The sequence below is a fragment of the Choloepus didactylus genome, chromosome 4 (assembly GCF_015220235.1).
Source record: "Choloepus didactylus isolate mChoDid1 chromosome 4, mChoDid1.pri, whole genome shotgun sequence".
Lineage (NCBI taxonomy): Eukaryota > Metazoa > Chordata > Mammalia > Pilosa > Megalonychidae > Choloepus > Choloepus didactylus.
The window spans coordinates 116511232-116525686 of record NC_051310.1 but is presented as its reverse complement, the minus strand read 5'-3'; the positions used below and the strand labels follow the sequence as shown (position 1 = coordinate 116525686).

The 14455-nt window shown below is 44.8% G+C and overlaps 1 protein-coding gene across 6 annotated transcripts in view; it reads left to right on the top strand.

The window, feature by feature from the left end:
* The window catches only part of TLN2 (talin 2), a 473758-nt gene that overhangs the window by 400851 nt on the left and 58452 nt on the right, over positions 1-14455 (top strand). For all 6 annotated transcript variants that reach the window (XM_037833795.1, XM_037833797.1, XM_037833796.1 and 3 more), the window contains 3 exons: positions 1708-1854; positions 5481-5582; positions 8009-8128. In XM_037833795.1, the coding sequence (XP_037689723.1) occupies positions 1708-1854; positions 5481-5582; positions 8009-8128 (369 nt within the window). The remainder of the gene's footprint in view (positions 1-1707; positions 1855-5480; positions 5583-8008; positions 8129-14455) is intronic.

Sequence of the window (14455 nt, the reverse complement as noted above, 5' to 3'; positions counted from 1 at the left end):
TCAGGTGGTGGCTGGGGCTTGAATTACTTGAGGCACAGTCAGTCACTCGTGTCTGGTGCCTGGGCCGAAAGCACTCAAATATCTGGGGGCTGGGACAGCTGGGGCTCCCCAGGCTCCCCTGTCTATTTCTACACGGTCTCTCCTTGCAGTTTCAGAGCCTCAGATGAGCCACGCTTCTTACATGGAGGGTCAGGGTTCCAAAGACGTGTGCTGCGGGAGAGAGTCACATGCAGGCTATGTCATCTTTTATGACTTGGCCTCAGAAGTCAAGCAGTGCCACTTTTGCCAAAGTCTATTCACCGAGGCACCCAGCTTCCAGGGGAGGGAAAACAGACTCCACCTCTCGACTCTGGCTCCAGAATTGCCTCTCAGGGCTCTAAGAGTCCAAAGGAAGGGACGTGAGGGCTTGCAGAGAAAATCACCCAAGGAGGGTTTCTGGGAGGAGGTGGTGTTCTGCTGGACCCGAAAGGAGGGGAGGATTTGGGCGGAAGGGAGGAGGGAGGAGACACTGTAGGCAGAGGGTGGAGCGGTGAAGAGGCCAGCCAGGTGTCAGCCAGAACTCCATGCCAGCGAGGAGCAGAAATAAGTCTAGAGAGGGTGGCTGCCTTCCCCACCCAATGGAGGACCTGAGCAATCAGGGAGAGAGCTGGACACCAGCTTGGTTAAAAAGTCAAGGAACCATTGTTCCTTAAGGTTATTTTTCATTATCTCCTAAGGTAATTTTAGTAGTACTGGTCATAGCTGACATTTACACAAAGGCTTATCATTTCTAGGTGCCTACTCCCTTATTATCTCATCAGAATCTCCCTGCATGGTGTTGTTATAGTTATTCCCAGTTTTCTCAGGAAGAAGCCGAGCCCAGAGCCCCTAGGGTAGTTAGTGGTGCAGCCAGAACTAGAACCCAGCTTCTGCTGACCCCAGGAACTTTGTTCTTTCTCCTGCATCTTACTGCCACTTGAGGTATCTTTCAGGGATCCTGTCACTGCCGCTGTCTCATGCATTCATTCATTCATTTACTGAGCCCCTGCTCAGTGCTTGACATATGGGTGAAATGCCTGCAGGTTTCAAGGCACCTTTGGGTTCAGTGTAGGGCACACGCATCCTTGGGGCGTTGCCAGCAGAGCAGTTTTCCTTGGAGAACTATCCTCATTCATCCCTCCAAGCCCATGGCAGTGTAATTTGTGACAGTTCTAAAGCATGTTAGGCCTCATACAGATTTATTTCTCCTGCATGTACCCACATTTCTGTACCCAAATTTATTTGTAGAAAGGAAATTATATGTGTTGCACAACTTGGAAAAGAAGTACAATTGTTGTGAACACAGTTTTCCCTTATGTTAGTTTTTAATTAAATGTGTCAACTTATGTATTCAGAAATCTGTGAATTCTCTTCCTACCACCATGAGCAAAGTACCATATACAATTAGACATGTCATAAGATGCTGTTTGCTACTGCAGTTTTATTTTCCTTTCAATTATGAAAAGAGATCTTTTTCTTTTTCTGATTTCTATTTTTTTTGTGAACCAATGTAGAAACATAATAAAGAAAAGGGAAATACATTGTCATGCTCCGTAACGTAGATATAGTCTTGTATTCAGCTTTTTAAGGTTATTCTTAAAGGAAACAAAGTGGTTCTTAAAAGACTGCACACTGTCTTCTTCTGCCTAAAGAAACAGCTCCCAGTTCTCGTCTCCCGTCCCCTCTCAGGCACAGCACACCCACGATGCCATCATGGAAGCCACACAGCTGATGAAGGAGGCTGTGGACGACATCATGGTGACGCTGAACGAGGCCGCCAGCGAGGTGGGGCTGGTGGGAGGCATGGTCGACGCCATAGCCGAAGCCATGAGCAAGGTGGGTCTGGGCTCCGGGGCTCTGGTTCCTCCTCGGCTTCCCACAGAGTCGGTCCCCTAGTGCTCTTCTCTAAGGAGCTGCCTGAGGGAGAACGCTAAGACCAAGAAGCCTTTTCCTCAGAAACTCTGGTGAATGTCCACAGGTCCAGTCCTAGTTCCATCAAATCACCCATTCTCACTTCTGTAAGCCAGTAGCACCCTTCCTTCCAGTTTTACACAGGGAAAGAAAAACATGAACTGGTTTCTTCATTTATGCAATGAAAATAATGACCTACCCTGTCTACCTCATAGGGCTGTTGCGAGGAACAAATCTCAAAACGAAATAACAAAGTGATTCCTAAGTACTGGCCTTTGGAATGCCTACTTTGGAATCTCTGGGGAGTTTTAACAGAAATGCAGATTCCCCACCCCAGACCTGCTTAATCAAAATCTGTTGGGTGGTGCCCAGGAATCTCTAACTTTTAAATCTCCCCATGGTTCTGATGTGTAAACAGATGTGACATCTATTGAAATAGTATGAGTAAAAGCTTTGGTGCACTCTCACAAGCAACAGAAATCTAAGATAAAATGATTATCATTTTCTCATTTAGGTCAGTAGGGAAATACTACTGGAGATAGCTTTAACTCCATTATTTCCTGCTCTTTCCCCCAAAGAATCCTTCATTAGTCATATCAGTTTAATATTCATTAGAATTAACAATTGTTCATCAACATCTAATTGCCATCCTGTGAAAGCATAGCCAAGCATTTAGACATCATCTGTGTTTTGTAACGTCCATTGTCAGATCGTAAATACATTAATACGGTTTTTCGGGATAATAAACAGTCCTTAATTGCTAATCTTGAGAAAATTATTTGTTCATATCTCCATGAAGAAATGATAGCCTAAAACTAGATAGCACTATAATTGGAATAATTATCCTTAAACATTATGTAGTCATTATTAGACTGATAAAGTAACAAGTCCAAGCTGAGATGCTGTGGCTCCGGTTGGAGACCCAGGGCTCTGCCTCATCAAGGCACTCGATTAATTTTTGGTGTGAACTTCTCATACTTTGAATCGGACAGTTTGGCAGAAAATGAATGAGATTCTCTTCTTTCCTAGGGCCCTGGGATAAGTCTCAGTGAGTCTGTTTGGTTTTCAGGACATCGGAACACCAGAGCTTTGAGAATAAGCCATGGATCTACCAGAGTCATTAAATAATGGAGCCCAAGGGTTCTTGGTAGAAATTAGAAATTCAAATGATGGTCTTTCTCTTCTTAGATGTTTTTCAGAATCACTCTAGAAATAGGGAAGAGTTCCATAAATCCCTGGTAGATGGAAATCTTATCCCTGAAGGCTTTTGTTCATAACCTTCGAGCCTCGTGTACTGTTATGTGATATCAACAGAGAAAGCAGTTCTCTCAGCCCAGGACACACTCGATTCTTCTGGAAGGGCTGGGAAATAAGTCTGGTATTACCTGATAGCAGTAATTAGGAACTGCTGACAACATGAGCCACAGGGGCCAGGAAAAAAGGCTTTTGTAGTTTGCTTTTCCCCCCAGTTCTACAGAGTATACAGTTGGGAGTTTCATTGGTATCCCTGAATTCTTATCCACCCCAGCCTGGCACCCAAGGCACCACACAACACCTCTGCCCCTATTCTCCTTTACTCAGCCCATGCCGGCCTGCCCAACACGGGGAACTTCATATTAAGTGGTATTGCATATCCTTTGGGCCCCTAGCAGCAAGTCATTAGAACAGTGGGTGTTTTCCACCAAAATGTCAGTTATTTGGTTAAAAACATTGTACTCTTAGAATCATTCTCTAAAATTTTCAAAGGCAGTGACTGGCAGAAAAACTGAATATAGCCAAAGGTGATTCTAACTTAGACACAATTTTTGACACCCTTGCGGCTTCTGCTGTGGAGGTTCTCACCAAAATTCCCTGTATTTAAGCCCTAGAAAGTTTTGAAACTAATAGATTAACATGAAGTAATCAGTTTTCTGGGAGACCTTGGATAAATCACTCAACCCTTCTGAAGCTCCCACCTATAGAACGAAAGAATTCAATGAGGCTAGTGGTTCTCAGCCTTTGAGATTTCATGATCCAGTACATTTTTTGTTGTTGTTTTTTGCCAAGAAAGGAAATTAAAGAAACAAAACAAACAAAAACTCTGTTTAACTCAGCTCTCATTTCATTAGCAGGGCATTGTGATGGAGATATTTGGCAGCATCTATTTCCCTAATTAAAAAAAAAAAAAAAAATCTAAGATCTAGCCTGGAGTTTGTGTTGATTATTTGGTGAAAATTATACCCCAGGATATGCAGCCAGGTCAATGGCTACAGTGAGGTGTTCCTTCTACTCGTATTGAAGTTTGTGCCTTATTGACCTGTAGTTCTCATCGAAGGCTCCATCTAACATTTTCCTAATTGACCTCTTGGCCTCTGCTCTCTTCCCTGACTCCGAACTATCTAGCCCAGAGCTGCCAGGCAAATCTTCTCAACTCTATCAATTACCTCCAGAGCCCACTGTTTTCTTCTTCCTTTTCAAGGTTCTCCATGAAACAAATCCAACCTCATTCCCGCTACTCTCTCAGCAGCCCTCTTCTGTCCGAGTCAGGCTGACCTCACTATACTCACTCTTCCAAGTTCATTTCTGTTCACCTGGTCTCCTCACCTGGAATATCATTCAGTGGTCAGTGATGACGGTAACGATGGTGACGGTGGTGAAGATGGGTTGCCGCCTTCTTCATCATGGTCATTGCTGACATTATCATCATTTTTATCATCATTAGCTTTATTATCACGGTCATTGTCTCCTCTTCCTTTGTACAGTGGCACTTGGCCCAATATAGTCTCCGATTGAGGTCTTTACTACAACCTGCAAATTTGGAAGTTACCGGTGAGAGACCTGAGACTCAGAGAGTTTAAGTAACCAGCTTAGGGTCCATTCACAAGCTCTGGAGCCAGGTTTCAAATACAAGTCTTCTGAAACAATGTAACCCCAATCTTTCAAGACACAGCCGCTGTCCTTCTTGCTTTAGCTGTTTCACCCCACAATGATCTCACCCATCTCTCAAGTCTTTTTGCGCTTAGAGTTAGGTGAGCCTCATGTTTCGGCTAGTGCTTTGACATGTAATTCTTCTTCTTTTTGCCCACATAGATCCTAACTGAGGGCACTGGGGTGTAGGCATCTGTGGCTAAGCCATTCCTGGAGAAGCCCTTCGCAGTGTAGAGACTGCCTTCTCTCCCACCTCATCTTCCGCCACTCTGTGCTTACCTGGAGGTGTCAGGCTCATTCACACACCATGGCCTGAATGCTGTTCCCCTTCTCGGAACACCCTTCCCACCCGTTATAGGTAGCAGGTCCCTCCTCACCTGGTAAAACTCACCTGAAGCATCCATTCCTCTCGGAAGCCCTCCTGCTCCTCTCAGAGAAAGCTGGGGCCTCTCCTTGCCTGCCCTGAGTGCCTTACAAGCACCGCTGTTGAAATCCTTATCACAGAAGTTGGAGAATTCTCTAGACTCTGGGTCAAAAGATCATTGAGGACCTCTTCAGTTTTCAAAGTTCTTAATTCTATTACATACAGTCCACGTGTCCACATGTGTCTTATGACTTTGGGGTTCTTTTCCTCCCCTCTGTAGCTGGATGAAGGCACTCCTCCAGAACCAAAGGGAACGTTTGTCGACTATCAGACGACCGCGGTTAAATACTCCAAAGCCATTGCGGTAACAGCTCAGGAAATGGTAAGAAGAGAAAGAGCTGCCCCACCTACATACTGGCTGCCTTTTATCCACCACCACCACTGAGTCTTCAAATTGGGGTCCGTGTCAGAGAGCTGAGGGCCTGGGCCTTGTCTCTGGTTTCTCCTGGGCCCCAGCTTCTGTCGTTTTTCTGTGGTTCTTCTGGCTGCCTGTGACTTAAAAGTCCCAATACCCTGGTGTTAACCTTCTCATGATAAAGCTGCAAGAGGTTAATTAAAGATGACTGGGACTCGGGCATGAGGACAGGGGAGCAAAGGAAGGATTAAAAATGAGAATCAAGGAGGAACAAGAAGGAAGTTGGAGGTAAGGAGAAAGAAAAAAAATTCTCTTCTCTCAGGGGACTTGGGGTGTGTTTGCAGATTAAAATTAGAGCATAAGAGAAGACATTTTAGGATAGAACAGAAATTGTCTGACAGAAGCAAATTATAATACTTGGAAAGTAAGTGTATTGCCACTCTTTAGGCAAAATGAAACAGTATGGTTACATAATTTTTTTTTTCCTGACAATAGAAGGCATGTAATTTTGGAGGTAATATTTTGGGAGTTAAAATGTAAATGTAATACAGTCAGAATTGGATTGTATGGATCCTCAAATATAAATGGCATTGAAAGACAGTGATTGATATCTTGAGATGTTAAATAGTTTTACAAAAGATGACAAATGGTATTCTCAAAGAATTAATAGGAGCACATAGAAACAAAGTTCCTATTGCAGGCTAAAATTTGGAAGATGTCTCTTTGATGCTTGCCACATCGGTCTGAGCTGAGAAATCCAGTGTCCTTGAGGGACCACAGTCAGGCCGCCACCTGGTTCCTGCCCGCACAGGCCCAGGCGCCTCTGAATGGTTTTGTCATATAATCGCGTGTCCACTAGAGGTTGAGCTTGGACCACAAAGGCTTCCCTGGCTGCCGCTGCAGAGTTCACAGAAACTCAGTGTTTGTGCCAGGTTTGTTGTTGTTTAAAAGGATTTGGGCTGGGGAAGGAGGTAGGAACGATGCCCATTACAGTGGATTGTAAAAAGGTTGGAGTTGGGCCCAAACTGGCCATCATCAGGCCAGCTCACGGCGCTGATGGTAGGTCGAATCTGCAGCCCTTAGCAGGAAGCACAGGGCAGCAGTAGGTTAACACGTTTTTGTGTGGCCTCCTGAGATTTCTGGAATATCTCTTAGGCGAGATTCTGGACTGTCTGTCTTGACTCCTGAGGTCTGTGCTCTTGGGGAGCCCCACCTCGAGCTGCATTGCTGCCCGTCAGAGAGCTGGTGAGAACCGCCTTTGACCCATCAGTCACCCCCAGAATCATTGTGCTCCCATTTGGCAGGACTCATGGGGAGCAGCTCTTGGTGTAGCCTCACTCCCTTGGGGTTCGGCATGCATCCCTTTGAACTACATGTTGGCCTGGAAACCTGTGACATTTGCTTATAAACATGCCTTGGACTGACTGGACATTCCCATCCTGCCTGGGTGGATGTAGAGTCACTTAAAAAGGGTTTTAAACTCCCTTTAAAATCAAGGCCTTTAAATGCCACAACATGAGAGTCAGAACCTTTGTCCAGTGAGAAAAGGTGGACGGGAGGGATGGGACACCTTTCTGGGCTGAAACTGCTGTTGTGAGGATTAAGAGGCATTTTTGTCAGAGAAAGAGGAAAAACTAGAAACCAGCATTCTAGCTAGGTCAGATAAATTGAGGTAGATTTTTCTTTAAAACAGGAAGAAATTATTGACTATTTTGATAACGAAAAGGAAGTAGAACTTGAACATTTGGGCTGTAGTAAACCCTAAGCTAATTTAGGGGCCAAAACCTTGTCATTTTTCGGCACAAATTTACTACAAAGCCGTATTCTCTAGGAGTTTCTTCCTCCAAAACATTCGGCTTACTCCTCATTTCTCATTCAGGGTCTCCTTAACAGCCCTGTCCTCATGCCCTCTCTCGCCCGTGTGGGACTGCTTCTGGGTTCCTAGAGACCAGAGCAGCTCCCGTGGAAGGGTGTAAGCAGGAATATATGCTGCACGGGGCGCTCCCTCTGGTGGTTTCCTCGGGGGAACTTCTCGGGCAACCCCACCGGGCGGGGCTGGCCTGAAGCTGCCGCTCTCACTGCCCCAGAGGATGGGCGCCGAGGGCTGGCCTCCACTCTGCACGGCCTCCACGCTGAGCATGTCGCCCACCGGCTCTGCCAGAACCCGCTGGCCCGAGACGAACGCGGCAGTGACCTCCCTGGCCTGTTGTGTGCGATGCAGCATGGGCTTGGCTTGAACCACCCTCTCCAGCGCCCCAGCCCCAAATGCAAGTTTTGGCCTTTTACCCTGTCAGGGGCTTAAAATGAATGAAACTCTTTGGCTTCCAGTGGTATTAACACACAGTTCTTATGCTTTTCTCTGTGTGTGTGTCTTGCTTGTTTTCTTTTTCCAGATGACTAAGTCGGTTACTAACCCGGAGGAGTTGGGAGGACTGGCTTCACAAATGACCAGTGACTATGGGCACTTGGCTCTCCAGGGCCAGATGGCAGCGGCCACGGCGGAGCCAGAGGAGGTCTGCCATCTCAAAGCCCCTATGTTGAGAAGCAAGCGCACGCTGGTGCCCACTCCCAGGGTTTCTCCATAGCTCAGCTCCTCTCCACAAGACCCCGACCCCATAGCCAGAAGCAGGTTTAGTTCATGCTCCTGGGCTGCCAGCTCCTCAGGTTCAGGCAGGGCGCCCCAGGCGTTGCTCAAGGCGGACTGCCATTTCTGAGTCAGGGTGGCCAACATCTGGGGCCACATGGGGAGGTGGGTTTTCAGACTGAAGGGGTCTGTTTTTCAGGCAGATCACCCAACCCCCAGCCCCTCGCTGATGCCGCTCACACGTGCCTGAGCCTGCGGTGGCCAAGGGCAGAGCCACACACTGTCCCACCTTCTTCTCACTCCTGCTTCCAGATAGCACATCCCCTTCGATTCAGTTTTACAGAGGTTCATAGAAGGGTCAGAGGAGCCACCTATGGGATTTTGTTGCTCCCTTCTTGAGAAACAGCTCATAATCTACTTTCATGAAACAAAGTCTTGCCCAAATTGTGTTGGAGGCTTTCTAAGAAGTGGCTGAGATTTCTGCTCCATAACTCACATGGACTCCTCTCGCTATTACCTACTGCTTTCCTAAACTGGCTTTCTTTAGTGGCCAGTGTAAACTTTGCCTCAGAATTGCTGGGCCCCTAAGAGTCTTACAAGGGCAAAATTACTCCTAATGCCAGTTTGTTACAAGCTCCCATCTCTAATCCTCTGAGAAATCGAATGGTCCATTCGAAAGCACCCAGGGTAGGCAGAGCTCCAGGTGCCTTAGTGCACCGATGTCAGGGTTAAAACACAGGGGGCCCTGGGTCCCAGGCAAATACATGCCTTCTTAGAAAAAGAAGGCTCAATCTAAAATAATAATGTACAGGATTGCAGGGGCCACTGGGAAGATGACGGTAGCTACATTCCACGAAATTCGGCATGCCATTTATTGAGCTCAAACCCTGTTCAAGAAATCCCTAAATGAGCTAGGCTGTCAAGACAGATGGTTGTGACTTGTCTTCCCTTCTGCTTGTGATGACTGTCAGGGTCCCCCAAGTTACGCAATGCTGCCATTTCTCCAGGGAAAAAGACTCTGAGAGATACTGTAGAAACAAAGATCCAAAACAAAATCACTTTCTAACGTGTGTCATAACAATGCATGTAAATAGAATTATGATATATATGTACTTACATATATATATATATGAGCATGGGATTACTTAAGTTTCTAACAGTGCCTGCATTTTGAGATTTTAGAATTAGGCTACAGCATGAATAATTCTATTTGTAGTTTGTTCAGTCTTTACCAAGAACAGTTATCAAAGACCTGTGTCAGGATTCTGTTGATCCTTTATGCAGGCCCACCATTCTTGTTGTTGGTTTTTTAGTAGATGCCCTGTTTTAGTAAGATTGCTTGGACTCATAAGCCATTTGATTAACAAGTAATCTTGAATTTCATAAATAAGTATAAGGTAACTTACATAACAGTAAGGAAAAGTTTGGTTGGACAAAAGAAAGAAGTGTTTGGCTTTGAAAGGGGATTGAAAACTGTAACAGACTGATTGTGAGGGAGATTTGGATCCCTGTCTCCAGAGATCTTTAAAAATGGAATCGACAACGTGCCATAAGTTAGTTTGCATACTGACCTGCCTGAGTTTTCTAGTGGAGACCAGATGATCTGTGTGGAGCCCTTTCCAAATCTGAGTTCCTATAAGCTACCCTCCCCATGTGTGAAACAAACAGATTTTCTTATTGCAATCCAGACCATTGAAGCAAAATAGGAAATAATGCCAAAGCAGCCAGGAAAGAACACATACGGCTAAAAGCAGTAACTTGCTGTTACTATAACTATTGGCCTTGCGTTTGTAGCAGCTGACGTTTTCATTAAGATATTCCCTTTTCACCATTACAGCTTGAGACATATTTTACACTCCAGACATAAGAGCAGTGTGACCTGGAATGAAAAGGGGCAGAGAGGATATAAGATTACCGTTGGCTTGCAAAGGAAAATTCATGGTGTGCATTTGCCAGACAGATATTTGGGGGAAACAGAGAAGGTTAGGAGTTCCCTGAAGCAATGTAGTTTTCTATTCCAAGATCTTGAGATTATTTGTGTACCCAAGAGGGTCCCATATCACACCATGTGAAAATATTTGTATTCAGGGCAAATAAGAAGCTGCTCCCCTTCTCTGCGGTCCTGCAGTCTGCTGTACCGAGTCAGCATTTTGGTCTTTTCCACGCCTGTGACAATTGCACATAAAGCTCTGCCCTCTAAACGCCAGGCAGGGCCTTTATCTGCTCGTTTTGCAATGGAAAATTCAAACTTTTATGGACATCACCATAAAAACTTATTTCTTCAGAAAAGTTAAAATCCATAAGCACTTTTGCAATTTAAGATTAGTTTCCTCTTTAAAAAAAAAAGAAGAAAGAAGTTTAGATCCTATGAGCCACAACTCCTGAAACGTAAATTCTGAGGAAAAGATTTAGTGACTACAGTATTTTTCTCTGAGGAAAGTTTGCTGTGGTCACTTGTAATACTGGATGTCTGAAAAGCTGGCAGGAATATTTCTCATAGCGCCTGTGGTGAGAACCACAGCCCTTTTCCCCAGATGACATGGGTGTCCACTCGAGAATTCTCTAAAATTTTCCACTCCAAGACATACTTTCAGTAGATAGGAAAGTGCTGCACTGCTTCTATTGTAGCCACTTTCTTTTTCCCTCCCTTTATCAAGGAGAAGCTACAAAGTTTGTCAGATAACTTCTGCTATTACCTTGTGAACCCTCCCAAAATATCCCAGACAAATTATATTTGATCTGGTTTCAAAGATAATTGTTTTAAGACTTGAGAAAAATCAGTGCATTGTGTTAAGTTTTATGCAATAAGGAAGATGATTGGTATTTTGTAGATCCTGACCATTGAAATTTGGTCTGAAACTTCATAAAGGCCAGGCTTCTAATTTCCCTCAAGGCACAAATCAGGAGACATCTTTCACCATTTTACTTTTATCTGGGTAAGAAGGAAATTGAGGGTTTTTCTTAAGGCTCAAGTCATGCTTTACCACAGTTTCCAGTTAAAATCCCAAGTTTTGTGTCTTTGAGCACTTTGAGCAACTTTCCTTTATAATAGACACTGTCAGCAGGATTACCCTTGGGGCTGGTCGTATTTGCTGAGAAGTGAGTGTTGCTTTGAGAAGCTTAGCATTTAAAAATCCCTTATCTGGTTGGTGCAGTGTTAGAAATGCTTTCCCTTTCTAGGCTGTTCCTCCCATGGGACAAAATGTTCTGTGAAATTGCCAGGGTAGTATGTTAGTTCTTTTGTCCCCTTTCATTTAAGTGCCCCAGCTTTCCCTTGTGCCCATGGAAAATAATAGAGTTATTTTTAAAGTCCATACCACATGTCAGAAGCTGTGCTGGGTGGTTTATACATACTGTCCTGTTGACCTGCACAACTGCACCATATGAGACAGGGATCCTTTGCTCTCTGTTATACAGATAAGGAAACTGAGGCTCAGGAAGCTTCATTAAAATTGCCCAAGACCACACAATTGCAGTAGTTAGTGTTAGAGCCATTTTAAAAAATATTTTGAAATAAGTGACTATTTCAAGTAAGCAAATAAGTGAATGTTAACTAGTAAATAATGGAAAAGCCAGCATTTGAACCCAGGTTTGTTGGGCATTACAACCCTTGCTCTTTCACCTATACCAAGCTGCCTCTTTATCAAAACTTCCTACTTTCTGAGATGTTTTCACATGCACCTTTTCATCTGGTCTTCCCATCAGCCCTGGGAAGTGGGCAGGGCCGGTACTGTTCAGTTTCACTGGTGAGAGAACAAAGGCCCTGTGAGATTAGTGGGCTCACCCATACAGTCCAATGGCCAGGGTAAGGGCAGAGCTGGAAGCCGGGTCTAGAGTCCTTTGTAGTTTATTGAGAGGTGTGGCAGTGGACTGGACTCCTGAGATCCCTTCCCTACTGTCACATTCAGCCCTCTTCACCCATGAAAATGAGTGAGTGAGGTCCATTTCAATTTGTCCCTGATAACACTTAAGTCCCCCTCAAGCTGTCTAAGTAGGGTTGTGCAGCAAAGTATATAAGAGGTTTGTATGGCCAGGAGCCAAGGGGCCTCTGGGTGCTTAGGAGATCATTGTATCCAGGCACAGATCACTGTCACGACAAAACCAGAGATAACCAAGAACTCCAAGGACTTTTGCATCTGCTGCCTTGTTTTTGTCTCATCCCTTTCCTTTCTGATGCTAGTTTTCCCTGGAGATTCCTGACTGGAATTTCATCAGTGTTGCCAGCTCCACCTCTGGATTTATAGGGTCCCTTGCTACATGCATTATGCTACTTCCAAGAAAGGGGCAGAGCAGCAGGATGTTGGGTGCCTTTTGAGAGGGGCTGAGGGATCACAGGAGTGTTGCTGAGGACATATTCTCATTTATCACCTGTCTTCACATCTGTTTCAGGTTTGAGACAGCTCATGGGCAGGTCCCTCCTACCTCCTCCCCCTTGGGCCCAGGGTTATTTCAGAGGGGTACATTTGTAACAGTGCACCGTCACTCTGCAAACAGAAAGCTCAGGCTTGATTCTGTGCCGGGAGCAGGAGGAATGCAGGGGAAATGCTGTTTGAGAGACTGGACCTAATCTAGTACAATGGTTTCCAACCGTATCCTTAAGAGCCCTCAACCAGGGAAGGACTCTGGAGGTTCTGCAACATGTTTGTCTCAAGACTCACTTTTTAAACATGTTAACTATTTTAAAAACTGTTGGGAAAAGCTGCATGTTCTCTTGAGTATGTTCTAGGCTAAATGATAACCCATTGGGAGTCACGAAGTGAAGTAACTTGGGCTGCTAGGTTACTTTTGTGCAGACTTCAGACTGATGCTACTTCAGTCTTCACTGCTATGGTTGAGGAACTGTGAGAAAACTGCTCCTATTTGCAGTTATTTACATGCCTAACAGGGTTTTCTCAACACTGTGCAACCAAACACAGTATGGAAATAAGTTGGTGGCTGAGGCCACAACTTGCCTTCACACCCACCCCACCCCTCACTCCCTTAAAACTTTGGGTCATGCAGTCTCGTTGTTGATTTTTTTATTGATTCAGGGATATCAACTTTAACTTATAAAGGAAGAGTATACTAATAACAGATTATTTCTATCTATTTTACATGTTGAGTTTCCAGAAAACATTTCATTGCGGGGGGTGGGGGGTGGGGCAAAGGGTTCTGCTGTTAAGTGGAAAAATAGAAGACGTTAGAAAAATATTGATCCAATGAATAGAGCACCGTGCCCAGGATTAAAGACCTGGATCATCACCTAGCTCTGCCAGAGAGCAGCTATGTGGTCTTGGGCAAATTATCTTACTTCTCTAGACCTCAGTCTCTTCATCTGTTACATCAGGAGGTTGAACCAGGAAGGTCTCTCCTATCTTGAATTCCATGAATGTGTCTTACTCCATTTTCTTCTCCCCTGACTTTCCCAGCAGAGCCTTAACATTTAGAGATCCATGGTGGTCGTTGACTGCAGAGCCCTTGCCTGTGGATTCACCCTGACCTCTGAACCCTTAGGGTTAAATTCAGTGGATCTGAAAGGCCTTGAGAGCCAGGTTGAGTTTAAAATGTTAAAGGGCTATCATCCTGCTTCAGCTGGACCTTGTTTGTAAATGAACAAACATGTCTGGCGAACAGATATGTTTAAATGACATTACCACTGTGTGGGCTGAATTAATGTCTTTTCCCACCTCAGTGGCAGCGTCGCTGCTGCCCTAGTGCAGACCTGTTTGCAGAGCTGCTGCACAGAACAATCCAGGGATGCAGTTGAGGTTGCGTTCTCCATGGGGCTGGTCAGGGAGACAGCCCTGCCTAAGTGTGAAGCTCTCGCAGCTCCCAATGTAAAATAGACAACACCCAGAAGAGCAGAAGCTCAATGTTCTGTATCAGGAGAAAATTCTATTAAATGGATTTAAAAGTCCTTAGGACTGTAAATGGTTAAAGGAGTAACCTTTTCTCCAAAAAGTAGGATGTTTCAATAATAAGACAAAGTGAGCAATCACAGTCCACTCCCCGAAGTCACCCTTCCTTAAATTTGAACTAAGGAGGTGATAGCAGAAGATGGCATCCAGGTGGCCAGAAGCTCCCAGGTTTTATCCATAATAGCTGAGCTCTTTTAATAAATATTCTTGATAGATGCTGGAGGGATAAGCCACGGCTTCTAGCTATTATGGATTCTTGAAAATAGCCCTTACCGATTCATGCTTCAGTTTGTTTTGCTTTGTTTTTAGTTGCTTACCTGAGCTGGAGGGCAGATTATTTTTGGCAGCTGCATTGATCA